The 25,367-nt window shown below is 52.3% G+C and overlaps 1 protein-coding gene across 3 annotated transcripts; it reads left to right on the forward strand.

The window, feature by feature from the left end:
• Positions 1-1,160: 1,160 nt before the first annotated feature.
• MASP1 (MBL associated serine protease 1) lies at positions 1,161-23,822 on the forward strand. Of its 3 annotated transcripts, XM_059855519.1 has the most exons (11): positions 1,162-1,537; positions 3,480-3,705; positions 10,325-10,502; positions 10,756-10,887; positions 11,363-11,559; positions 11,853-12,000; positions 12,481-12,599; positions 13,453-13,531; positions 17,589-17,726; positions 18,728-18,802; positions 21,261-23,822. In XM_059855519.1, exons 1-11 carry the CDS (start codon positions 1,224-1,226, stop codon positions 22,154-22,156), a joined length of 2,502 nt encoding a protein of 833 aa, XP_059711502.1. In that variant the 5' UTR covers positions 1,162-1,223; the 3' UTR covers positions 22,157-23,822. The 3 variants fall into 3 exon arrangements, with proteins under 3 accessions (XP_059711503.1, XP_059711502.1, XP_059711505.1); XM_059855520.1 differs by lacking the exon at positions 17,589-17,726 and having other exon boundaries at positions 1,161-1,537; XM_059855522.1 differs by lacking the exons at positions 17,589-17,726; positions 18,728-18,802; positions 21,261-23,822 and adding an exon at positions 14,907-15,306 and having other exon boundaries at positions 1,165-1,537.
• Positions 23,823-25,367: the final 1,545 nt, after the last annotated feature.

Below are 25,367 nucleotides of genomic sequence, written 5' to 3' on the forward strand. Positions count from 1 at the left end.
TTTCTCCTGGTTTTTTTGGTGCTTTTCCACCCATATTTTTCTATTTTCTTTCACTGTGTCTCTTAGGTACCATTTCTTTCTCAGTGCAGAGACTAACAGGAACAAGAGAAGCAGCTTCTTCACGGGAAACCAAGGAATCATAACCCCCCACAATACAAAGACGAGAAATGGAAATAGAAAATTTTACTTTTTTTTTGCTCTATCCCCTTCCCTTCCAGCTTCTCTAGGATTGCTGGAGGGGCAAAGCCTGTGCAGAGGCTGGAGGCACCATCGCCCCTTTAACGGCAGCGCCACAGCCTGACATCAGCGAGCTGCGAGCCCGGGAGGGCCGGGAGCTGCTGCTCGCGGAGTGGTGCCAACACATCCCTGTTTCCCTGCCTCTTCTCGGCTCTTGTTTTTGTGTGCCTTTCAACATGCCGCATGTGTATCCGTGCCTGCCAGTGGATATCTGCGGGGTTTACATTAACCAGCTCAAGCTGAAGTTGGTAAACAGCTATTAAAGTTTTGCTCCTCGTGCGTCCAAGGAGATTTCTGAATGAGGGAGTCGCTTGCATCCTTTGACGTCCTACGTGCCATTCCCTTATTTGCAGCACAGATAGATCTTCTTCCCACTTAGCTATGCAGACAGGGGAGTTTGGGTTGGTTTGTGCCTGGCACAGGGAGGGGAGATCAATCTCCCGTGGCTTAGCGGGGAGTGTTCATGTTTTTACCTGTTTCCTGAACAGGAGAGAGTCAGGCTAAAAACACTGAAACTTTAATGTTTAAAGTTTTCACTCCTGAGAAGAGTCCACTTCTAAAGCAGCTCTTTTGCCCTGGGACCAAATACTGAATCTGGCAATTCCTCAGTTCTACAGGAGGATGCAAATTAGGGCTTGATTTTATTCAGACTGTCACAGCTCCAAAGTTTCTTGGAAGCCAGATCCCCATCCCAAACGCTGCTCGGCACTAAGCAGAGATGCTAAAAGCAATTCCGGAGCGCCGATACCAGCGGCAGCACCACCACTAAAGCTATTTATCCCGGCACAGTTTGTTTTTTTTTTTTCACACATTCTTGCCTTCTGTTTTTGCTGGAGCTTCAGACCCTATTGAGAGGCAAATTTTAGCCATCTGGCAAAGCAGGCTGTGAGGGGGGAGCAAAAAAAGAGAGAGAGGAAACACAATGTGCATGGGCACACACACATACACAAAACTCTGGAGATTAGGGAAGACAAAAACTCCGCTGAATGCTGGAGCGCAGGGCAGCCCCGCGGCGGAGAGGAGGGAGAGGCGGGCGGGGAGGAGGGCTCGGATGCGGGCAGGTCTGCCTGCCTGCCTGGATGTGGGGAACGGCTGCAGGCACGGGAAGGCGTGACCTGCATGGAAAATGCCAGACAGCTCCAGACGCACACACACATAGGCGCACACACGCTCGCAAATCTCCGGACAGAGATAAGGCGGACAGCGGAGCGCTGGGAAAGAGGCAAAGCCGTCCCCCGCCAGCGAGCCCTCGATCCTCCGCACCAAACCCGCCGGGAAACTCTGCCAGCAGCAAAATGAGGTGAGTACCCCGGCACGGGCTGAGCCCCGGCCCCCGCACCCCGCGGTCTCCGGCACGGCCGGGCAGGGGGGGTGTCCTGCTGCCGAGGGATTCTCGGTGGTCAGCGCCGCTCCAGCTCCCTTGTCCCTGAGCCGACAAGGCAATGCTCACGGCCCGGCTTCGTGCCGCAGCCCGGCTTGCACGCCGGCATCCAGGCAAAGCCAGGGGGACATCCCGGCATGGGCACCGCTCTGCCACGGCCGAGGGCAAGAGGTACAGCGAGGTGGGACCTGCTGCGCGGGCTTCGGGTTTCTGTGCACACCAGGGTCATTTATCACTTTCACATGAGGTTAAGACTTTCCTGTCGTGAGGAGGAAGTTTGATGCTGTTTTGCCTCCCCTGCTTCGGAGAAAGCAGAGCTGCACAAGAAAACAGCCTGTTGAAATGGAGGAGGTGATGCCCATTACACCAGCTCAGCATCCAGCCCCGTGCATGTACTCTGACCAGAGGAGTAACAGTTTTTCCCTTCACACATTTTTGTGGTTTCAGAACAGCTGTCAGAAAAGGGCATGTTCAACCTCACTCGGCTTGAAAGAAAAATCAATCCAAATTTCTAAGCTCTCATTTACTTTTCTTTGTAAAGAAGAGCTGAGAAAATGATGGCACTACACAAATGAACCCCAGAAATTTACTGCCCTGGTTTTGAAAGAACACAGACAGGTTAAAAATAATCCACTAATGCATCTTCAATTTCCCCACCAGCAGACCTAAATCAAGCCCTGATTTTGAAACCAGGTGTACATGTGAGTAGTTCCAATGTCTGTTATACACACCTACAAGCCTTTGCCAGGCCTTAGTGCCTATTTTAGAAATTTTAATGTTTAATGGCTCTTATTTCCTGCATGTTTCTTTTCCTTGTATGCTCCACTATGTGTAGAGTCTTTCTGGGTCCTATGCAATAGCCCAGGCTTTTGTGTTCACACCTCCAGCATGGGTGGTGTTCTCTCCTTGTGCAGAGGAATACTCAGCTCATGCTCCCTTTCATGTCAAATGAAGCTCGAGGCTGGTGTGAAGTCAGCTGGACCACCAGAGATTTACCTGTTCTCTCTGCCCTCCTCTGGGATAAATAAGTTGGTAACAGGTTGGGACAAACTCTTCAGACAGAGATTTTTTTAAAGATGGGTTTGATGATGAAACCTCTTTATTAATCTCAGCCTCTGAGAAGAAGAGAAGAGAAGAGAAGAGAAGAGAAGAGAAGAGAAGAGAAGAGAAGAGAAGAGAAGAGAAGAGAAGAGAAGAGAAGAGAAGAGAAGAGAAGAGAAGAGAAGAGAAGAGAAGAGAAGAGAAGAGAAGAGAAGAGAAGAGAAGAGAAGAGAAGAGAAGAGAAGAGAAGAGAAGAGTAACATTCAGGGTTGCAAAGCTGAGGCCTGGTTCTATCTTTGCCCAGCTGCAAAGATGTGTGCTATTTACTGAGAGTTAATGATCCCAATTTGGCAGGATGAGGCTCAGCAGTAATAGTGATAATAATAATAATAATGATACTTAGCAGTTATTGCCAAGATGCTTTCACTAAATCGATTTAGAAAGCATCATTATTTTATTAAGCATGCTTATGTTTATTCTTCCATTAAATGAAGATTTGCCCACCAGAGCTCCATTAGTTAACGGATGTGTTGCCAGTGGCTGCTGCTCCAGCAGCATGGGAAGCACTGAGCTCCTGATGGCACTTCAGGCTGGCTGGGAGCTGTGGAGGTGCCTTTGCATCACTTGCAGCGCCTGTGGCACCCACCTTTCAAAGGCGCTTTCCCCTCATGGGAGCTACATGCAGATCCCACCTGCACCTCCCAGGGGTTGCTCCTGGTGCTGCACCTCCTCTTGCACGACCCACTTGGGAAGAGATGAGCCTTCCACAGCCATTGTCTCTGCCAGAGTTTCATTTCATCCCCTCACATGTGTGTTCCAGGTACCCCCTGGCCTGGCCTTTCTGTGCCTTGCTGCTCTGTGTGGCAGATGCCGTGGAGCTGACAGACATGTTTGGGGAGATCCAGTCTCCCAACTTCCCCGACTCCTATCCCAGCGACTCGGAAATGACGTGGAACATCTCTGTGCCTGATGGATTTAAAATCAAGCTGTACTTCATGCATTTTGACCTGGAGTCATCCTACCTCTGTGAATACGACTATGTCAAGGTGAGCTGTGTCATCTCAGGGCAGATGGGGGGATAGACAGCAGAGCTGCTTGGCCAGCTGAGAAAGGGTAGTGCTGGAAAAGCTGGGAACAAGACGGTTTTCCCCATTTTATTGGGCTCAGGAGTTGTCAGTCCAGTTGACCACAGGGAGAACACAGGCATGATGGCAGCATCCACTGGACCAACAGTGAGTGGGGCACCAGAGTCAGAGCTTACCCAGAGACAAACAAATTTCTGAAAGTATTTGGGCCCCTAATTCATACTGCACCCAATGGGATTTTCACACCTCTGGGCTGATGAAACACCTGTGGCTAAACACCAGTTTGTGCCACTCTGGTGCCAGCAAAGAGGGCCACTAAGCTGGGCACACTTTGTCAGGCCATGGCTGTGGGTGCCTCTTGCAGCCAGCCTGGATCCTTGGCCATGCCTTGCAGGCTCTTGGGACACCCTGTCCAGCCCCACGGGAAGCAAAAGAGAAAGGTTAGACATGAGCTTGAGGCTGCTATGGAGGTTTCCAGGGAGCTGTCATGGCCAAAACCTCCAAATATTTCAGTCTGCTTCTCTGCTGGGTGGTAACCCACCCAAAACTATGGTGGCCACACACTGCAGTGCCCCAGAGCAAGCTTGTCTGTACACCACAGGTTTCTCAAGCAGGGCTTTCCTTCACATCCAGGACAAGGGTGGCTCTTGGCTGCTTTCTAGGTTGCCTGGCTGAACACACATCATCACCCAGGACAAGCTCCACCCTGCTCCTTCACACAGAGGCAGGTGGAGCTTGCTCCCAGGTCTGGAACCACAGAACTTGGCCCTGGTACTAGTTGCCAGATAATTGAAATTATTGTTTTATTCTTGCCCTAAGAAAACAAAGCAAACATTTTTGTGTTTTTTCCTCTAGGATCTGTTGCTCCCTGCTTTAATTTCCCCTTTGTGCTGGCACTCACCCTGCTACTAACAGCTCTCATTGAGGTTTGATTAGCTCTTTCTGCTTCTCCTGGATCTTCTCCAAGCACAAGGGCCCAGGGACATATATAGAGATATATTGCTTTAAAACCCCAGTAAGCTCAAGGAACAGATTTCTTGGAAACTTTCCCCATTGCAAGCTTTACCCCTCCTCCTGCCCTTCATCCCCTGCTCTTTTTTCCTTTTTCATAAGGCTCCCTGTTATTTGGCCATGGTGCCAACTTGGCACCACAGCTCTCCCTGCTGCTGGATTTCCATAAGAAGGAGGTATTTTTCACAGGGATTTAGATCTCAGCTGTATAAATTTGCTCGGGGCTGTTACTCAGCTTGTGGAGCCTCCACCACAGAATTACATTTGGAAAGTGATGAAAATGGATGGATTCCAGGAGATCCAGAGGTTACTCTGCTGGGTAAGGCTGCAGTCTTGATGCTACTAAGCCACTGGCTTAGAAAACATAAAGGGGAGCAGTGAATGAATCCATGGCTGTTTCCCTCCTTGGGTTTGTGTATCCAGCTCTGCCTCCACCACTGCAAGCTGTAAAACCAGCATCAATCACCCCCCTCTTTGACAGAGGCCACAGTGCATGGCTATATAATATAACTATAGACCTAGCACATACAGGTGCTTCTCTGTAATATTCTGGTGGTGACAGTGAGGAAGCTCAGAAATACAGGCAGAGCTCTGTGCCATGGTGCTCAATGGATTCCCCATCTTTGAACTTGTATCATTTGTTTCAGAGCTCATGAGTAACTTTAATCTCTGCAGCACCACGTGCCAGAGACTTGGACAGGTTAAATATATGATTATGTGTCTCTTTGTGTGTGAAGAAACACCTTCTTGTTTGTTCAGGGTCTTCATCATCCTGACTGCTGTAAGAAGGAGGTTAAAAAGGGGCTGAGCAGGTGGGGACTAAATTCAGGACAGGTGAAAAGCCCCTGTGCCCTGGGCTTTGCTTCCCTCACTCCTTGGCTGCCCACACACCCAAGCTCTTAAGCAGTGTAGAAGCTCATCCCAAGTGGCAAGCTCAGGGTGATCTGAGCTGTAAACCACACAGACCTCTGCCTTCGGGGTGGTCTGCAGAAGGGAACAGTTTCCAGAGCTCTGAAACAATGGCTAATTAAAACAATAGCTGTTTATTCATATATATATGCACATGCACGCGTGCCAGTGTGTATATATGTAAAAAATGGATGTGGCTCCTAAAGAAATGCTCACAGCATGGGAGGCTTGTTTGTGCAAATGGGCATGGCAGAGAAGGGGAGTTGCACTTCAGTAAGGAAGTGAGCCAGGAGGAATGGAGGAACAGCCATCCCCAAAATACCCACCTGGAGAAGCCCCTCTTGCAGGTAGAAAACTCCAGTTTGCTGGAGAGCCAAACTCCAGGCCTCAGCACACTGGATACAGCCTTTCCTCATGTTTTGGGTGGCTGCTGTCAGCCTTCTGTCAGGTGCATGTGGACAGGGATGGAGCAGCCACCCACCCTCTTCCTGCTCCTTCCTTTTGCTATGGCTCAGCAGGCTCTGCCCAGCTCATCACCATCCACAGGGAGCCAGTTTGGGGTTTCCTCATTTGGAGAGAGTTTCACCATGGTTTGCAAGCCTGCAGCACTGGCCCAGGGCACCCAAAAAGCCACAGCTCTGACTATAAAATCAGGATAAATGACTTGAACAGTGTCACTGAGGAGCACAGTGACAGGGAGATGGGCATCCTGGCTTCTAAGGGGCCATCATGAATAAATCCCCAAGATTATTATGGAGATCTGAGCCTGGGGAGCTGTCAGTGGGGTTTTGCAGGTTGCTCAGTCAAGCTCTGGAATGAAATCAGCCCCCAAGAGCTTGGCAGCCAGCTCCTTGATTGGAATGAAGATGGGGGTCACCCCATCAGTGATTGATGGGGCACTGGCGGGGCACATGCAGGACCTGGGAACAGGCTTGGGTTTTCATTCAGGGCAGTGCATGCCCAGCCTGGGGCTGCAAGAAGTGTGCACAGGGCCCATGTACACCTTCCTCTATTCAAACGAAGGAGAAAAAGCACAAATCAAGGTTTGGCATGAACTGGGGGTCAGGAAGAGAGCATCCTCTCTTGGCCCTGTCAGCCAGCCCCAGCCGGGGGGTCATTCATTTCCTGGGAGTGTGGGGTCCCAAAAGGAGTGCTGTGAACCCCAGGAGGCAGCTGGGAGTATGGAGAGCCCAGGGCTTTGCTGCTTGTCTTTCATATCCTGATAGCTCTCTGCAGAGGTGTCAGGTGGCACTGGCCATTCCCCTGTGCCACTGGGGACAGTGCAGGGGGAGGAGGGAGACCAGGCATGGGAGCAAGTCATCAGCTCTTGCAGGACCCCAGCATCCTACCTGGGTCTCTTTTTACCCCCAGCCCCTCCAGTGAACAAACCTTGCCCAGAAATAGGGCACGTGGGTGCAGCTGCCATGCAGGAGAGGACAGTCTCTGGAGCCAAGCCAAATCCACAGCACAGGAGGTGAAAGCACAGGAAACCAGCAATCCTCCTTCACCACCCATAGCAGAGCTGCCACCTATGTTCCCGTGGAAATTCAGGGCAATTTTCATGTTTGCAGCGTATGAAAGGACTCTAGATGTATCCTGGGGAGAAGATCTCCCGGAGACTTAGATGGAGGTTTTGCAGAGGCTGTCCCTGCTTCATTCCCAGCAGTCAGTAGCAGCAGCATTGTGGAAAAAAAGCCCCGTTGCTCTGGGTGTTGCCTTCTTGCCACACTCTGCAGGGCCGCTCAGCAGGGGCCGCTTCGTGCCCTGCCCTGGCTCTGAGCATCTCCTCCCCATGTCATGTTCCCAGTGTCTTCAGCCCAGCACTGCGATTTCTCTGCCTAATGAGCCATTTATATATATTACAAGTGGTATGTTTGGCCTTCATCAGTCCAATTAGTGCATTCCTGGAGGGCTGCAGAGGCGGGGCGGGTGGCGGCTGTGTTTCCGTATTGCCGACTGCTGCTCCTCTCAGGCAGCAGACACCAAACTGCCAGGCCAAATCCTCCTCGGTGTTTCTGGCATTTCATTAACCCCCTGGCTGCAGGAGGCACCTCCAGACCATCAGTGCTCCCAGGTATCCCCAACACCCCATGCCCTGGCACAGCATTTTTTCCTGCCAGCCAGGGCATCCCAGTTCCTTCGCCCAAGGGGGGAATACAGAGGGGCCCCACAGCTTGGGACACCCATTAGCCACAGCACCAGCTAAAATGCAGAGGCATATAGCCACAGCCAGAGAGGGACTGCAATCTGCCTCCATCCAGAAGGGCAGAAGTCTTAATGAGGGACTGAAGATACAAGAAAAAACAGGGAAGACAGCAGGAGGCATTGGCACGGGTAAATTTAAGGCACAAGGGTGTCGCTATATTTTATTTTTCAAAGGAAGATTCTTTCAGCGTATTTTTATAGGGAATTTCTCTGTGGCAATTGATATTTCCCTCAGGGACACATCTTCTCTAGTGAAAACGTCGACATCATGACCCGAGAGGGAGAAACTCCAAACAAACAACCAGGATTTAATTACCAGCCTGCTCGCTGGATGTAAATGATCTACAAAAAAGTATACAGTCCCCAGCAGAAGCAGCAAATATTAACCAGGGATGATGACCTCTCTGTTTAGTTTACTGCTGAAGGGCTGCCTCTGCTCCCTGTGGCTCGGGGCATGGGACCCGTCTCAGATAAGGGGCTGTGGATACCTCCAGAGAGGAGAGCACAGCTCTCCCGGGGCCCATCCTGCTGCTCCAGGGCTGTATCCAGAGATGCTGGGGGCAGTGTTGGGGCTGGCCCCATGGCTGCAGCATCCTCGAGCAGAGGCACAGGGCATTGGGAAGATTTTCCAGCGCTTTGGGAATGCTGCGCTGCAGGTCCTGCACTCCCTGGGGCAGAAGGCAAGGAACAGGAGCCCACACGGTGGCTCCTGAGTCCTGGCAGAGGTGACAGCCACCAGCCCCACAGAGAACAGCTGGCTGGAAATTCCTCCTTCCTACAGATTTCCTTAAGAAAAAGCATTTTCTGTGGAAGAGGCTGTGTTCCATGTGCTGGCACTGCCAAGTCTGTGCATCAGGGCTGAAATGCCTTTTTCCTTCACTTCTGGTGATGGCACTCCTGTTTTTCAGAGTGAAACACTATTTCATTTCAAAACAATCTTTCAGATTTAAAAGCAATTCTAAAGCACCACAGTATATTTCAAAGGGATTGAAACCAGATGGAGCCCAAATTACTTGTTTTCTTTTTTTGCCCCAGAACGCTGTTGCACAAAAAAAAAAAATTCAATTGGGTTTTTGTCCCCAAAGCAGGGAGCGTGTTTTTTCTCGAAATTCCCAAAATTTATCATCGGAAAGTGTCTCTCTTTTCTGGCCAGCTCCAGCTTGTATGAGAGGATGGAAAATATCTGGAGGCAATGTCAAGGCATGCTGAGTTGCCATTTCCATGTTGGCTTTCCCTGGTGTGAACGAGTTTCCGCCTGTTTGTTCAGCTCTGGGAAATTTCCCTTTCAGCCCCAGACCCTCCCCAGCAGGCACATCCTGAGGGTCTCTTGGTGACAGGGATGGAGACAGAGAAGGATCTCTTCTTGCTGAGGCCAAGCAAGCCAGGGACAGCATTCCAACACCTCCAGGACCCCATGGGCCCCCAGCAGATGACTGCTTTCCCCAGGCATGTGCTGGGGGGCTGCAGACTTCATCACAGCCTCAATAGCAGTGGCTTGGCTCAAGCAGTGGTGGCTGCCTGGTGGTGCTCATCACATTCCTCTGCCGAGGCTTATTCATATTCAAATCCCTGGGGGAAAGCAGGCAGGGTGCTGGGAACTGCCTGGGAGAGGTCCTGGTTGAGACAGGGGTTGGGGAGGGGATGTGTAGGAGAAGGAGGTGAATAAATGCTGGAGAAAACAGCAAGGAAAAAGGAAAGGAGAGGGTTTCCAGGGAAAACTGAAGGGTTTTCTGCAGGGATTACAGTGCTTTAAGGCATAGATAAGGCTCTGTTTTAAAGGGATGCACATAGAGACTACTGAATGTGCTGATATGACAACAGAGCACCCTGGCTCATCGCTCCCCTTCCTCAGCTCTCTGGTGCACAGTCAGAGTCTCAGCAGTGCCTGGAACCACAGCTCTGGAGCCAGACAGGGAGCCTGGGTGTGAGGGACAGGACCAAGCTTGTCCAAGGCAGCCCAAGGGACAGAAATTACAGCTGCTGCTTAGAGTTGATGCAAAACCAATAGGCAGAGACTCCTCACAGAGATGGATCAGTGTTTGAGCCATGGGAAGAGGTGAGGGGAAGCAGCTCAGGTGCCACCAGCTCTGAGTGGGAGTGGCACAGCCCAGGGTTGATTTTCACATCCCTTCTTCTGCGCTGGCACCCCATGATCTCATCCCACCTCCCAAATGGACTCCCACTCTGCATCCTCCCCTTGAACCCCCAGCTCCTCCCTACACCCTGGATGCCACCTGTTCTTGGCATCTGCCTCAGAGGCCCCTCCAGGCAGAACAGGCAGACCTGAGTCCCTGTGCCCCATGGAGATACAGGCAAGTCCTGGCAGGGGACAGCCTGGGCAAGCACAGGCAGAGGTGTGAGCTCCTGGATAGAGAAGATGATTCCAATCCCAGCCTGACCTCCTCAGGGAACACACAGCAGGCTCTCCAGGCTCACCCCTCCTTTCTGCCAACAGATTGAAACCGAGGACCAGGAGCTGGCAACCTTCTGTGGCAGGGAGACAACGGACACAGAGCAGGCTCCAGGACAGCAAGTGATCCTGTCCCCAGGGCCCTACATGGGCCTCACCTTCAGGTCTGACTTCTCCAACGAGGAACGCTTCACTGGCTTCGATGCCCATTACACCGCTGTGGGTAAGCAACATTGGAGCCTGCAGGGCCAGCTTGCTAGGGTAGGGAGCCACATTTGCAGGGACCACATCCCAGGTCAGCCTTGGGTTACTGGGCTAGAGAAGAACTTGTGTGCAACCCTTGGGCCACCCTTGGGTGCTCATGTGACCCACCGCATGGGATAACAGATTTCTCAGCGTTATGACAAATGTCCCCACAAAGTGTGACATGTGGAGAGCTTCAGGGTGACCTCCCTTCCTTGTTAACTCCATTCTAGATGTGGATGAGTGCCAGGAGAAGAGTGATGAGGAGCTGGCTTGTGACCACTACTGCCACAACTACATTGGCGGGTACTACTGCTCCTGCAGGTTTGGCTACATCCTCCACTCCGACAACAGGACCTGCAAAGGTACCACAGGCACATCCCACACACAGGCATGGGCACACAGAGGGTCCCTGAGTAGGCATCACACCCTCCAAGCACAGGCAAAACAGCCCTTTTTTTGCTGCCAGGAGGGATGAGGTGCTTCTACCCCTACAAACCAGTAGTCTGGGACTCCTTCTCCCAGGGGCTGTGCTCCTCAGTCAAGCTCTATAGATCTCCTCAGGTCAGAAAAATGAAAAGCTTTAGTCCCTGCTCTGAATCTGCATCATGTAGATTAGCTGGGACTAGCTCTCAGCCCCGGGCTTCTATGCCATGGGCATGTTTGGAAGTTGGCTGTGTGAGATTCTCCTTGCATGGACATATATTTGGGATCCATGTACCTATATTCGGAATCCATGGATCCACCCAACAGACCCCACTCCACTGGGAGGATTCCTGAGTATGGTCAGGGCTGGGACATGACTGTCAGGGCCCTGATGGAGCCACGGCTGTGTTTCAGTGGAGTGCAGTGACAACCTCTACACCCAGAGGAGCGGGGTGATCACCAGCGCCGACTTCCCCAGCCCCTACCCCAAGAGCTCAGACTGCCTGTACAGGATCGAGCTGGAGGAAGGTTTCTTCATCACCCTGAATTTTGAGGACAGCTTTGATGTGGAAGACCATCCTGAGGTGACCTGTCCATATGACCACATCAAGGTGAGCTGGGCTCTGCACTCTCCTCCTCTCATACTCACCTTTTGTGTGCCCAGTGCTCTGGTGATGGGATCAGAATCACCCCTGTCTAAACAGGGATGATAGAATCACCAGGAGCCTTGTGCTCTGTTGACCCCATGTCTCTTACCACTCTTGTGACCCTTCCAGCCAACAGTGATCCTCTTTCTGTTCACATCCCCTCAATACATGGTGCTTAAGCCCCACTCCAGCCCCATCCTGTGGCCTCAGGGATCAAAGAGCCCCCTCAAATCACCCACTCATCTTTGCCTCGGCAGATCAAAGCAGGCCAAAAGGAGTTTGGACCTTTCTGTGGAGAAAAGTCCCCAGGACGCATTGAAACCCAAACCAACAGCGTGCAGATCCGCTTCCACAGTGACAACTCTGGAGAGAACAGGGGCTGGAAGTTGTCTTACACAGCAATTGGTAATTCCTGCTGCTTTCCTGTTTGCGGGGCTTGGGAATGGGAAGGGCTTTATAAAGGTGGACAGCATGAATTCAGTAGTCCGTGATCCTGTCTCCAGGAAGGATCTGTTCCAAAAATCACAACAGGAGAGGCATTAAGTAACATGGAGCCCTCCCCACAAAGGATTATTTTTTTCCCCTACAACAACTGGGCTCTGAAACAAGACCATATTGCAGAGAAGAGCAATTTTGGGCAGGATAATTGCACAAGCTACTGTTATTAGCTCCCAGATTTGTAATGCTCCAAGACAGAGAATTACAGACTGAAGGAAAGACATGGAGCCTCCATGCCTTCTAAAAGAGCCTGGCTGAGCCATGCCAGTGTAGACTAAGCAGGGCAGAGGTGCTCAAATTCTGCTACATGGGCTGGGTGGAAGAGCTGGGACTTTACATTTGCCCCATTTATTCCTCTGTTTAGCCTCATTTGCTTTCTATTCAAAGGAAACCCGTGCCCACTGGTGCAACCACCAATCAATGGGAAAATTGAGCCTTCTCAAGCCAAGTACACCTTCAAAGACCAGGTTGTCATCAGCTGCAACACTGGATACAAAGTGCTGAAGGTATGGATTGACAACATGGAGCTGGGAATGTGGGTAGGAAGAAGAGGATACTTCCTCTCAAATCCATTGCATCTCTGAGAGAGTGAACACAATCACACATCATCCTCATCCCCTTCTCAGGGGCAAGGAAAACACCTCCTCTGAGAGCCAACACCTTTCCTTTCCAAAGATGCAGAGGAAAAGAGGAGATAGCACTTCCCTGAGCCACCCTCTCAGCATCCCTCCAGAGCCAGCAACCTATAGAATGTCAGGCCTGCCACCCCTGCCAGAGAAAGTCAGCAAAAACTTGGAGGCAGCTGCCAGGGCTCTGCCTGCCCCCCACCTGGGCACTGTCTCAGCAGCCCTGCAGAGGCCAGCCTCCACTGACTGGGAGGTCCTCGGGGACTTGGGGACAGCATTAGTGAGTCAAGGGGGGCAGGACTTTGGCAGGCTCTCTCTGGGAAACAGCTGAGAACCACAGAGAGCATGGCTGACTCATGGGGTGGCTGTCTTCCCTCCAAGCCAGTAGCCCCCTTTGACTTCCAACATGGACTTGGGTATTTCTCTGATCTCCTCCCAGTCCCATCCTTCATGCAGAGCTGCCTCCTTGCCCATCCCATCATTTACAACAGGAATAAGTGACTCCAGTTCTTTGGCTTTCAGCGTGCCACTGAGTTGCTGGCAGCAAGAAAACTCCTCAAGTTTTTCATTACAATTTTATTGCAATTTTTAGCTAAAAAAGTCCTCTTCCAGGAGATGCTAGCTATAACCTGACTAAAGCACCAAGAAATTCCCTTTTTATTGAGAGATTTATTTATTTGCCTTGAACATTGATGTTTTTTTGGTTTTTTTTTTGTTGGTACCTTCTGCACAGGATAACGTGGAAAGTGACTCCTTCCAGATCGAGTGTCTGAAGGATGGCACATGGAGTAACAAGATCCCTATCTGCAAAAGTAAGGACACCCTTCCCTACCCTGCCAGTGTCCTTTTCCTGCTAAAATCATTTCATGCTAATGGGAGCTGCCCTGCCAGAGTGGAGTTCCTTACTCAGACACAAACCCAGCCAGAGAGGCTACGTAACCCTGCAAAGCTCTTTTGGCTTGTTCTTGGATAACATAATGGGGCTGAGGCCAAATGCCACAAGCAGGAGATTGGTGCTTTCATTTAGATTACTCATATAACTTGATTTGTGAGCCACTTTGCTGTCTCCCTGTCAAAGAAAGAGCAAGCCTGGCTCTTGAGAGCTGGCTCTGTCAGGTAAGCCTGGGACAATGTGGGATAATCTAGTTCCTGGTCCAAATGTCCTTCCAAATGGAGGTTATTAAAATGCAGGGCATTAGAGAGGTCCCAGGTACTAGCCTAAACTGAGCACTGCTCAGGTAAGTGAGAGGGGAGAGAAATATGTCCAAATATCTACAAACCTTAAAATGGGAGAAGTGGAGAGAAGAAAAGAAATGCCATTTGAAAGGACAGGTGATGATTTGAATCATCTCATCTGGGCAGACACTTTAAATAATTGTGCATCTTACCTTGGAAGAAAGAGTATTTCTGGAGTTCTAATTCATGTTTTCTCAGGCCAAATGGAAACTGGGAGGCTCTCAGACTTGCTAAATAGATTAATAACTGAAAGGGCTCCTTAAAAGCTGCAGGGTCAGTGATGCCTCTGCCCTACTGAGGAACTCCTCACTCCTACACTCTCACTACCACAAATTCCCATTGATTTTATCCAGCTTGAACAGTGATCGGAGAAAAATTTGCATTGTCTAAAACTTAGAACAACATCTAGGTAAATATTTTTAACACAAAAATTATTAATTTTTTGAGAAAATGGAAATTATTACCTGCATTTTTCCAGCTGGACTGGAACTAATCCCTTCTTGTGTAATACGACCCATAACACTAAATTTCTAAGACCTCTTTGGAAAGCCAAGAAGCCCCTAAATGGGCAATTTAGACCTCCAGACTGCAAAGACTCCCACCTCCCTGGGATGTCTGTGGTGCAAGGCAGGGAACAAACAATGCAGAAAATAGAAAACTTCTCAGCAAAGTGGATGAAATCCGGCTCCATAGCCTGGAGAGGCTAAACAGAAACCTGTGACAGCTTCTCCCAGCCACCACCCCCAGGCTGCCCTGGCTGAGCAGAGTGAGTGGGTCCCCAGCAGGGCTGTGGCTCCGCTGGCATCCACAGCACCCTGGCACAGCTCACTGGGAGCTCATTAACGATTTCTGGTGTTTTGGGGGCTGGGTTTCCTGCATGTCTCTCTCTGCTCATCTACTAATTGGGCTTTCTCTCTCTGCTCTCCTCCTTCCCCTCTGCTTTCGGTGCAGCTGCAGATAGAGCCGACAACCAGACAGAGGGAAGAGCCGGCTCGGAGCAAGTGGCCGCGTGAGGCTGGCGCCGGCCGTGCCGCCCCGACGGGCAGCCTGCCTCGATGCCCCTCTGATCTGTCCAGTACCCAGGGCAGGTTCCCTTTCCGCTGGCCTGGCTGCCAAATCCATCTCTGTGGCTTGTCTAACCGGCATGGCACTCTTAACCCCCACGCCTGGTGCTTTCTTAACTCCGTCTCAAGAAGGGTGAAGGAAACGGGCGTCGAGCCCCCCTTTCCCACTGACACACTGCCCCAGGGGAAGGGGGCCCACCTGGCCCCAGCGCCGCTGCCTGGGCACCGCGTGCTGCTGCTGCAGGCTCCCAGCATTTCTGCATCCCTCCCTCTCCACTCGGACTCCTGGGCTGCCCTGGCTGCCCCTCCAAGGCAGCCGTGCAAGGACTGTGGAGCGGCCACCCGGTTGGTGGGTTGGTGGGTTGGATTCAGTCTCCCACTGTCCTTCCTCACTGGCCCAGCATTGCAAATAAGAAACACTCCTTCCCCTCCTCTCTCCAAAAGTCCTGGTGCCTTTCAGACCTTCTGGACAAGGAGGCCTGGAGGATGGGTTGGCATCACCAGCCCTGTCCTGCAGGCACCAAGCCCTGGCACCAAGACAGGGGGATGGATGTTCCTCGCTCCCCACAGCTGGCCTGGCAGAGGTGAGGACAGCCTGGCCTCAGGCTGACTGCAGCTCAAGGAGGTCAGAGCCTGGTATCTGGCCCCATTCACATCCCCAGAAACCATGGGCACGCATGCTGTGCTCCCTGGGCATTGGAGGCTCCACTAGGAGAATGCTGGGATGTGGACCAGAGGCTGGGAGAGGAGGAAGAGGAGGAGGAGGAGGAGGTGTGTGTTGGGGACGTCAGTTCACTTCTGGTCCTACAAAGACAGAGATGCTAAATGGCCCCTTTCCTGAGGAAAAACTCTAGAAAGGCTCACAGAAGGAATGCCCTCCCCTCACCCTTTCAGCAGGACCTGGAACACTGGTGCAGCAAGAGCCCATTCTCCAGGGATCAGGCCTGCCCAGATCTGAGGGACACACAGGGATGAGATGGGCTGTGCAGGCCAGTGAATGCTGCCCTGCAGCTGTAAACAATCCCAGAGCAGACATGGTCAGGATGGTCCCCTGACATTCATTCCCTCTTTCCTGCAAGGAAACAGGTACCCAGGGTCTCCACCCAGCCTGCCTGCACCTACACACCCATCCCATCACTTGCTGTCTCTACAGACAGTGGAGGGGACCCTGGTGAATGGTGAGCTGCAGTATTTTGCCATAAATCAGGCTTTTTTACCCAAGGAATTAGGCAATCCTGAGCAGTGGTACATATCCCTGGTTCCAGCTACTGTGACTAGTGAATTCTCTCTTTGTTAGCCTGGATCCCTAGGACTGCTCTCCTCGATCCCTTCACATTCTGGAGCACATGGGAACCAACAGACCTCACACCATCCCTGATCCTCAGGACTTGCTTACTGCAAAGTCACTGTTTTCCCTACTCAACCCCTCATCCTAAACATAGCAGAGCCCAGCTGCACAGCACTGCATTTCCTGGCAGGATCAGACCCTGGTTCCTGCCTTCCACTGGGGCAGGTCACCCAGGATGGGGTAGGGAAGGCTGCACAGCATCACCTGAATGTGCTGTGAACTGCTCACATGGTAGGGAGGCTCAGCTGCAAGGAGGTGACTCCTGGATTTGGCAGATGAACCCTCCCACAGCCTGGGGTCCTCCCTGGAGTCTTGGCATTCACCTAATATGGGGGACAAGCTGCAGGGAGAGGCTGGGCAGAGCACTCTGGGGGATCAAGGGGAGAAAGGGAACCATGGACAGGCCATGAAGAAGGGCAATGCCCCCCCCCAAATTCTCCTCCCTCCATCACATCCTGCGTCAACACTAGGGACTGGTAAAGAAGAGCCATCCCTGCTGATGTCTTGGGGGATGGAGCAGGTAGCAGGTTTGGTCACACCCACATGTACTGGCCTCACCCCTGCCTGCAGACCAGCCAAGCCACACTCTCCATGTCCTTCATCTCCTTCTGTCATAGGACAGCCAGGACCCAGGGCTCTTCCACCTGATCTGTAAATGCTCATCAGCACTGTTTTGTGAGCAAGACCAGGGCAGGAAGGACAGGGCTGTGCTCTCAGCAAAGCCTTGTGCATAGAGGAGCACCCCTGATGCACAGCTGGTGAATCACTCCCCTCCCTGCACACTTCTACAATGCAAAGACACACTCTGGGACCATCTCACAACAGACCTCACCTGCCAGGACAGGCTTCTTCCCCTCCCACTGGTGCAGCAGAGAGATCTTGATCCCCCATGGAGGGGCTCCCAGGCCTGAGGTCTCCACCAGTGTGAGTGGTGTTGGTCACACAGCCTGTGGGTGGGACATGCTGCTCCTGTTCCTGGTGACACTCGTGTGCTCTGTCTGTGCAGGGTGGCCATGGGAGGGGTTCACAGAGCCAGGCTGCCCTGCCAGGACAGAGCCCCCTGCAGTGCCATAGAGAAAAGGGACACGGCACCATACAGGCCCTTGGTCTGCCCCACAAGCCACCATCCAATGCCAGAGCCCAGCACTACCTGCCTGCTGGCTGGCTGAACACCCCAAGCTGCAGCACAGGGTCCAACCCCTCCTTCTTGTTGGCTTTCAGTTGCTGACTGCAAAGCGCCGCCGGAACTGGAGCATGGCTTTGTCACCTTCTCCACCAGGAACAACCTGACCACCTACCAGGCAGCCATCCAGTACCACTGCCAGCACCCCTACTACCACATGGCCCCCAACAGCACTGGTGAGCAGTGGGGCCAGGCCACGTCCCCACGGCACAGCCAGGGTGGGCACGTGGGATGCAAGTGGGGGAGCTTGGGATGGCAGCTCCAGGGTGTTCTGCAAACAGCAGGCTGTGGATGTACCCTGCACATACCAAACCCTGTGTCTGCCCTGCCTGGACTGCCAGACTGGACAAATCCTGTTCCACAACGAGGTAGGATGGAGCTGGCCCTGCTGGCTGCTTTGCCTGAGTGTTTCACAGCCTCGGCAGAGCAGTGTGGGTGTTTGTTTTGCATTCTGCCTTCTCACCCTGCCATCTGCTCCCTGCAGACTACAAAATTTTCTGTGTCACTGTGAAAGGAGCTGCTGCTGGAGAGAGCACCAGGTCCAGCAGCCTCTGTAAGGGTTCTGCAAGGCTCCTCATCCCAGCACCCAAATGTTCAGCACAGAACAAGCTGAACAGATAGTGGTGGGATCATATCAGGCTGAGTTTTTCCTGCCATCCCCCTTGGTCCACAACCACAGAAAAACCACAAAGTGGTTTATCAAGCGCCACAGTTCTCTGTACCCTCCAGACCTAGTTCTGGACAGTAGAAAGGGTGCATACACAGCCCAGTCCTTCTCTCTTCTGCTCCCTCAGCAACCAAGGCCAAAAGAATTCCTCACATTCTTGTCTTCCTGCTTTTATCTTCCTGCATATGGTCCCAGCATCACATATGAATTATCAGAATGGGCATTGGCAGTAGTTTTGTATGGAGGCAGCTGCCAGCAGAGGCTGTGGTGATAGCACAGCCCTCCAGACAGCCCCAGGCAATGAAACTGAGGATGGAGACATGTCCCTGCATGGGAGCAGGGCTACCATGGCCCCCCAGGAATGGAGCACAGAGGGCATTAAAAGGGAGGTCACTTCCTGCTCTGAAAAAGGGTTCAAGGGGCCCTGACAGGTGGGCAAGGTTTCCTCACTGGAAAGGACAATCCCTCATGCCAGGACCAGAGCCCAGCTAACACTTTGCTCTCTTGCAGCCACCTACACGTGTGATGCACTGGGGCAGTGGAGGAGTGAGGAGCTGGGGACCAAGCTGCCATCCTGCAGACCAGGTACTGTGCTGGGGGGGCTTCACACAGCCAGGGGTGCAGAGCAGGGACACAGGGAGGGGATGCTGCTGTGCAGGAACCCTGCTCCTGGTGACAGTGCCAGCTATACATACCCAAGTGCCACAATGCATGGCCAGGAGAGTGGTGGAGACAGAAGCTTCCTGCTATCCCAGCAGGCCCAGAGGGTCAGGGTGCAGTGGTGGCACCAGGGTCACAGCCATGCCAGCTCTCAGGGCTCCCCAAACTCCCCACTCCAGCACACAAGGAAACCAGCAGCTCACTAGCCATGCTCAGCTGCCAGCATCCCTGGAGATGGTTTTAGCCAAGAGCAGAGCATTACCTGGCTGTCAGCTCCTGCTGGCAGTGTGTGCACATCCAGTAGCAATTATCACCTCTTCAAGCCTTCCAGAAAAAAACAAACTGCTTTACAGGGAAGGAAAAGTCCCAAGTCTTTGAGCAGTGCAGAAATGTTTGCAGCCAGCAAGTTTCCAGGCCAGGCACCTGCTTGGGATTAAACAAAAGTCTCTGGGAGTTTCTGGCCATGGCCAAGCATGGGGCCAAACTGGCTGGTACTTCAGGGGCCTGGAGGCAGTTTGAGTGTGGACTGTAGTGGGATGTGCAGGGATGGCTCTCCAGAGAGGTGCAGGGATCTGGCTGCTGTGCAGCAGCTGCAGCTGCAACCACCCTGGGTTCAGACACTGGCCCAACCCCATGGAGGGTATCTGCTCTCCAGCCATGCTGAGACACTGCAAGGCTAGAGGAAGGACTCCTAAGATTCCCTGCATCCCACAAAACTCCAAGACCAGGGCTGTGGCTGCTCTTGTTGTGGCAGCTGCTCTCTGCATCTCTGCTTGATGTTTCAGCCTGAACTAATTTGAGCTGGGAGCATACGGGGACAGCTTTGGGGCCATAGCTGCTTTCATGGGCCATTTCCAGGCCTTGTGATTAGTGACAGGAGTCAGAGAGACTTCAGGAAAATGGAAAATCCCAGAGAGAGGGTGACGCTCTCCTGAGATCGTCATCTGCCGGCAGCAGCTGGCCAGCTGCTCTTCAGATCTTCCCATGTCTCACGCACCTCCCCATCAATAGGAACCTCTTTTCCAGGAACCTCTGCTCCATGCCTGCCTCTGCCATTAGTGGGAGCATTTGCAGCCTGGTCAGCATTTTTGATATGTAATTTAATAGAATAAATATTTGGCTGGATGCACTTCCTCTAAAAGCATCTCCCTGGGACAGCCATCGTCTTCGGTGCAGCAGAGCAGCTGGGCTGGGACACAGGAATTCTTTTCCTGAGCATGTTTTTTATTCCTTTCAGCACTGGGATAAACGGGTGTGGAGCACATACAGAGACACATTCACCATGATCCCTCCCTGCTAGAGTTACATTTTTCCAAGAGACAGACTCTAGCCTCAACAAATCCACAGTAGAAGCTTCCAGTGCTCCTGCCCTGGTTCCAAGACTGATTCTCATCCTGACCCCACCACCCTGAGGGGTCAGAGCCTCTGTTTGTGAGGCTTTGCATTCTCCCCTCCCCACAGCACAGATGGCATTGAGGCAGAGTCCCAGCACTTTCCCTGGAGGATCTGGGGTTTTTTTGCAGACTGAGAGGGATGAGACCAGCACCTGAGTTCCTGTGATTTGGGACTCTCAGATGTAAGACAAGCCCAAATAGGCTCCCACAACCTCCCAGTGATATCAGCATTCCCAAGCCACCTGAGTCCTGTTCCACAGTGCTGCCACAGGCAAGAATCAGCCCCACCACCAACAGCCATATCCCAAGGCTTAAATTCCCTAGGGACAGGATTGTCCCTCCCCAACCTGTCCAACCTCTCAGAGCCACCTTCAGCATCCTGATTCCCTCACCTTCCTAACACCGTGCTTCTGGGAGCAAAGCAGGCACCATGTCAGGGCTCTTCAGGCATTAATTCTGGGTCTGTTGAAGAGCTGAGCAGAGGGCTTCTGGTTTGGCTGCCAGAATTGTGGCTGATGAGACGCAGGAGTAAAGCCCATGGTGCTAGGCAACATCCCATGGCTGAGCCTTCTCCAGCCTCAGCAGCTCCAGGAGGGCAAATGCCATGGCTGTGAGAACACAGACCTCGTGACAGGTCTCAGAGTGAGGGGTGAGACTGGGTTGATGTCAAGCTCCAGTCCTCCCACCATCATTCCCCTGGGTCTCTTGGCACACTGAGCAGGAGCCAGGCAAGTGCCTGAAAGGTCTGGGAAGGGCTGGGTGAGCTCACAGGTCACAGTGAGGCTGTAAGATTACTCATTTGGCCTTTCTGCTTCTGAAGTGGTGTGGATCTAGCCAAATCCCTCCAGAAACTGAAAATGGAAAGAAAAACAAAACCAAAAAGGACAAAAGAGAGTGTTTGGTTTGAAGGTAACCAGCCACAGGGCCCTTTTCATTTGTTCCCTAAATAAATAAGATGGAAGTAACCGTGCTGTCCCTTCTGTCCCCAGTGTGTGGCCGGCCGGCTCGTCCTCTGCCTGGCATCATCAAGCGCATTATCGGCGGGCGGAACGCGGAGCCTGGCTTCTTCCCCTGGCAGGCCCTGATTGTGGTGGAGGACATGTCCCGGGTGCCCAACGACAAATGGTTCGGCAGCGGGGCCCTGCTCTCAGAGTCCTGGGTGCTGACTGCCGCCCACGTGCTGCGGTCCCAGCGGCGGGACAAGACCGTCATTCCCGTCTCCAAGGAGCATGTCACCGTCTATCTGGCCCTTCACGACGTGAGGAACAAGATGGAAGCTGTCAACAGGACAGTGGAGAGGATCATCCTCCATGAGGAGTTTGACATCCAGAATTACAACCACGACATTGCGCTGGTCAAGCTGAAGGAGAAGGTGACCATGGGGAAGTACGTCATGCCTGTCTGCCTGCCCCAGTTTGAGCACGAGCTGGAGGGGCCTCACCCCAACACGCTGGGTCTGGTGGCTGGCTGGGGGATCTCCAACCCCAACATCACCGTGGACGAGATCATCAGCTCAGGCATGAGAACCCTGTCTGACATCCTGCAGTACGTCAAACTGCCCGTGGTGCTGCATGCCGAGTGCAAGACCAGCTACGAGTCACGCTCAGGCAACTACAGCGTGACCGAGAACATGTTCTGTGCCGGCTACTACGAGGGGGGGAAGGACACTTGTTTGGGAGACAGCGGGGGAGCCTTCGTCATCCAGGACCCCGGAACGCGGAGGTGGGTGGCCCAAGGGCTGGTCTCGTGGGGTGGTCCGGAGGAGTGCGGCAGCAAGCAGGTATACGGTGTGTACACCAAGGTCTCCAACTACGTGGACTGGGTGGAGCAGAAAACAGGCTCCTCAGAGAGATGGACATTTCTGGACCCAGAGCTGGAGAGATGAGTGACTAAGCAGCCTGCTGCCACCGCGGCTCCCTTTCTTCTTGTTGTTATTGTTTAATGTGCTCCAGACTCGGGTCTTTCGCAAGCAATAGCCACGATACTCCACGCATGCCAAGCCCTTGCCAGGTCATTTGTCTCGTTTGGTCCCGCATCTCTTCGCTCGCATTCTTAGGAAATGCTTGCTGGGGAGCTGGAAGGAGGGGGCGAAGGACAAGATCTCAGCTGGTATCCTCTGCATGTGCTGCCCATCTGCAAACCTCACCCACACTCCAGGGAACTTCCCTCCGAGCCAGGAAAACGGCACAGCGATTGAGGCAGCGTTTCCCTGACACCAAAGCTTTGTGCTGTGTACAGGGAATTGTCCCCACCCCCAGGACTCTCTGGTCAGATCTTTCTGTCAGAAGATGCAACTACAGAGCTTCAGAGCCTATGGACAGTGCAGGAAACCCATGTGGGCAGGCCTGGACCTCACAGGTTCCCCACGCTGGTGAAGCTCTTTTCTGTGCAAGGAGTAGAGATAGAGTCCTGGGAGTTTACCATTATTTTTATAGGCAAATAAACATCTCTTCTTGGTAGCATCTCTGGTGGTATCCACCTGGCCCCAAAGATGTGAGGATGCATCCACATTTAGCCTTAACCTTCAGCCACGGCTGCCAAGACAGCACCAGCCCAAAAGGGATACCTGTATCCCACCATGTGGGATCAGTGACCCACAGAGAACACGAGGACATAGAGCAGGGCTTGAACTCAGCATCATCCTGACCTCCAGCCACAAAAATTTCTTCAATCTTCTATCACTTGAAGCCCTCTCCAGTCCCACCCTGAGATTAGCTCTGTGGTTTCCCGCCACAGCAAACCTCCAAAAGAAAGTTTTCCATTACAAGACAGCTTCACATCAGCTGTATTTAAGCAATACTTATTTTCAGCAGAATCATTTAATATAAAACACCCTTTCTTGGGTTTCATCTCTTTCTCAGGGGCCTGGTTAGTCCTGCATGACAGTTTATTCATTCCTGCAAGAACCTAGTCCCTTTTCACTGCTTTTGAGGCCACTCATTTATCTGATTTACAGGTTACCAGTGGTGTTCAGTGTTTGTTCATGGCTCTTGTGGGCTATTGCAGGTGTCCAAGTCCTTCTAGACTAACTCTAGCCCACCTAACACACCAGAAGTATTCATATCTTCCCAGCTCCCCTCCATGGCCCATGCAGACAAGTCCCAACAAGGAACAAGGTCAGGTGAGGTGTCCTTCCTTCAGCAGGACCTTCTCCTTCCTTTGCCAGCATAGCTGTAAGCAACATGCAAAAACTGCCTGCTGTGCTCTCTGCATGCCTGTAACCTCCTTAAGGCCTCTCCTTCTCCTCCTCCTCCTCCTCTGGTTTTTCCATGAAAGGAAGAAGCCAACAGTGGATGAGCCACTCTGACATTTTGCTACCCAAGAAGCCATTTGTAGAACTTGTAGAGGAGGAAAAGGCCTAAGGAAGGTTGAACTTGCAAATACACTATGAACTGTACTCTTGGCTATGTCATGTAACTGCAAGGTATTTTTTAATATATATGTATTTCTTTTTTTATATATATTACATTCTATAAAATACCTGATGTCAGGTAAGGATGGTTCTCTTAGTCTTCCTCCTGAGAACAAAATAAAACTTTTGTATGTACTGAGCTTGTGCCCTGTGGCTTTTATTCCAAGAGGAACATGGTTAAGGCTGGTTGCTGATATCTGCCACGCACGCCTGCACTCCCAGGAGAATCTTCACACCACCCCTCACTCTGACGGCTGCTCAGCCTTGGCCTGTGCAGCTTCTAGGGCTGAGACAGACCCTGAGCAGCCCCTGAATACAAAACACAAAAAAAGGGCGACAGAGGAGATCCTGCCTTCAATTATTTATAGCCTTAGCACACCACTGAAGATGGGGGTAGTGGCAGGAGCAGAGGGCAGCAAGCTGTTTGCTGAGAATAGCAATTAAGTCTGAGTTCAATTGGCATGAGGAAAACAATATGAGGTATGTGACTTTTGCTTTAAAAGGTGTGGAAAATCAGCCCATTCCCACTAGTTGTTGGAGTGAAGGAGCATGTCCCCGCAGCAGAGGACCTGCAGTGAGCTCAGATGTGAGCTGAGGCAGGGACAAAACTCTGCTGGACATCTCTGCATCAGAGACTGTGCGAATCTCCACTCTGGAGAGAGCTTAAAACAATGGGGGCTGTTTCCTCCCATGTGCCTGTATCCAGGGCTGGGAGCTGGGCTATTGATCCCTATTTTCCTATGGCACAGAACTGAAAAACAGCACCAGGCTCCTCTGCACTGATGGTGGGGAGGAGGACGGTGGGTCTGGCTGGCTCACAGGTCTGCTAACACTTCCACAGACATCACGGGAGTAGAGGAGAGGACAGAAAAAAAGCAAAATAAAGGCCTGCTCCCCTGAGCATTAAATTATCATCTATGAGATCTGAGCCTAGACAGCCCTGGGGCACATTATAAAATATTGCTGCCCTTTAACAGATCGCTGGTGAATACAGACTCTCCCCCGCCTCCCCAATAGCTCTGCCGGGAAATCCCCGACCCAGCCCAGCCCTCGCCCCCCGCTCACCAAGCTGCGGTTGCCGAGTGCCAGCCCCGAGTGACCCACGGGCACTGCGGTGGCTGCAGGGGGGCTGGGGACAGGCGGCAGAGGAGAAATGTGAGACCAACAATGGGCTTTGCATTGCTGGCACCTCGCAACCTGCCAGCGTGGTGAGAGCTTCTCTCCAGGGAGACAGGCGTGGAGACAGCTATTTATCAGTCTGGCTGTGGTGAAAAGCCAGCAAAACATCCCTGGGTGAAGTTTTGCTGTCCCTGGCTGCGAGTGCCAGACATGAGCTGAGAGTTGGCTGTAGCAGAGCCCAATCTCAGACAGACTGGGGGGCCAGACAGGACCGGCACAGAACCCACAGAGAGAGCATCCTTCTTCCCTCATCCCCTGGGATGGGCTCGCTGCTCCCATGACAGCTGGGGGCCTGGCCAGGCCACAAGTGCTTGCTCTGAACGCAAAAGTGCCAGGAACCACAGAAAGCAGAATTTTGAAGGCAGTTTGCTAAGAAACTAGTAATGGTGGCAACTGCATGTTGGAAAGGGGTATCCTGGAGAGGACCCCAAAAATGAGGCCATGGCTAAGAAGCCCATGTATGCACAGGTGGCTCTGAGTACTGGGGAGGAGATGAAGGGGCTGC

Source organism: Haemorhous mexicanus, chromosome 10 (assembly GCF_027477595.1).
Source record: "Haemorhous mexicanus isolate bHaeMex1 chromosome 10, bHaeMex1.pri, whole genome shotgun sequence".
Taxonomy (NCBI): Eukaryota; Metazoa; Chordata; class Aves; order Passeriformes; family Fringillidae; genus Haemorhous; species Haemorhous mexicanus.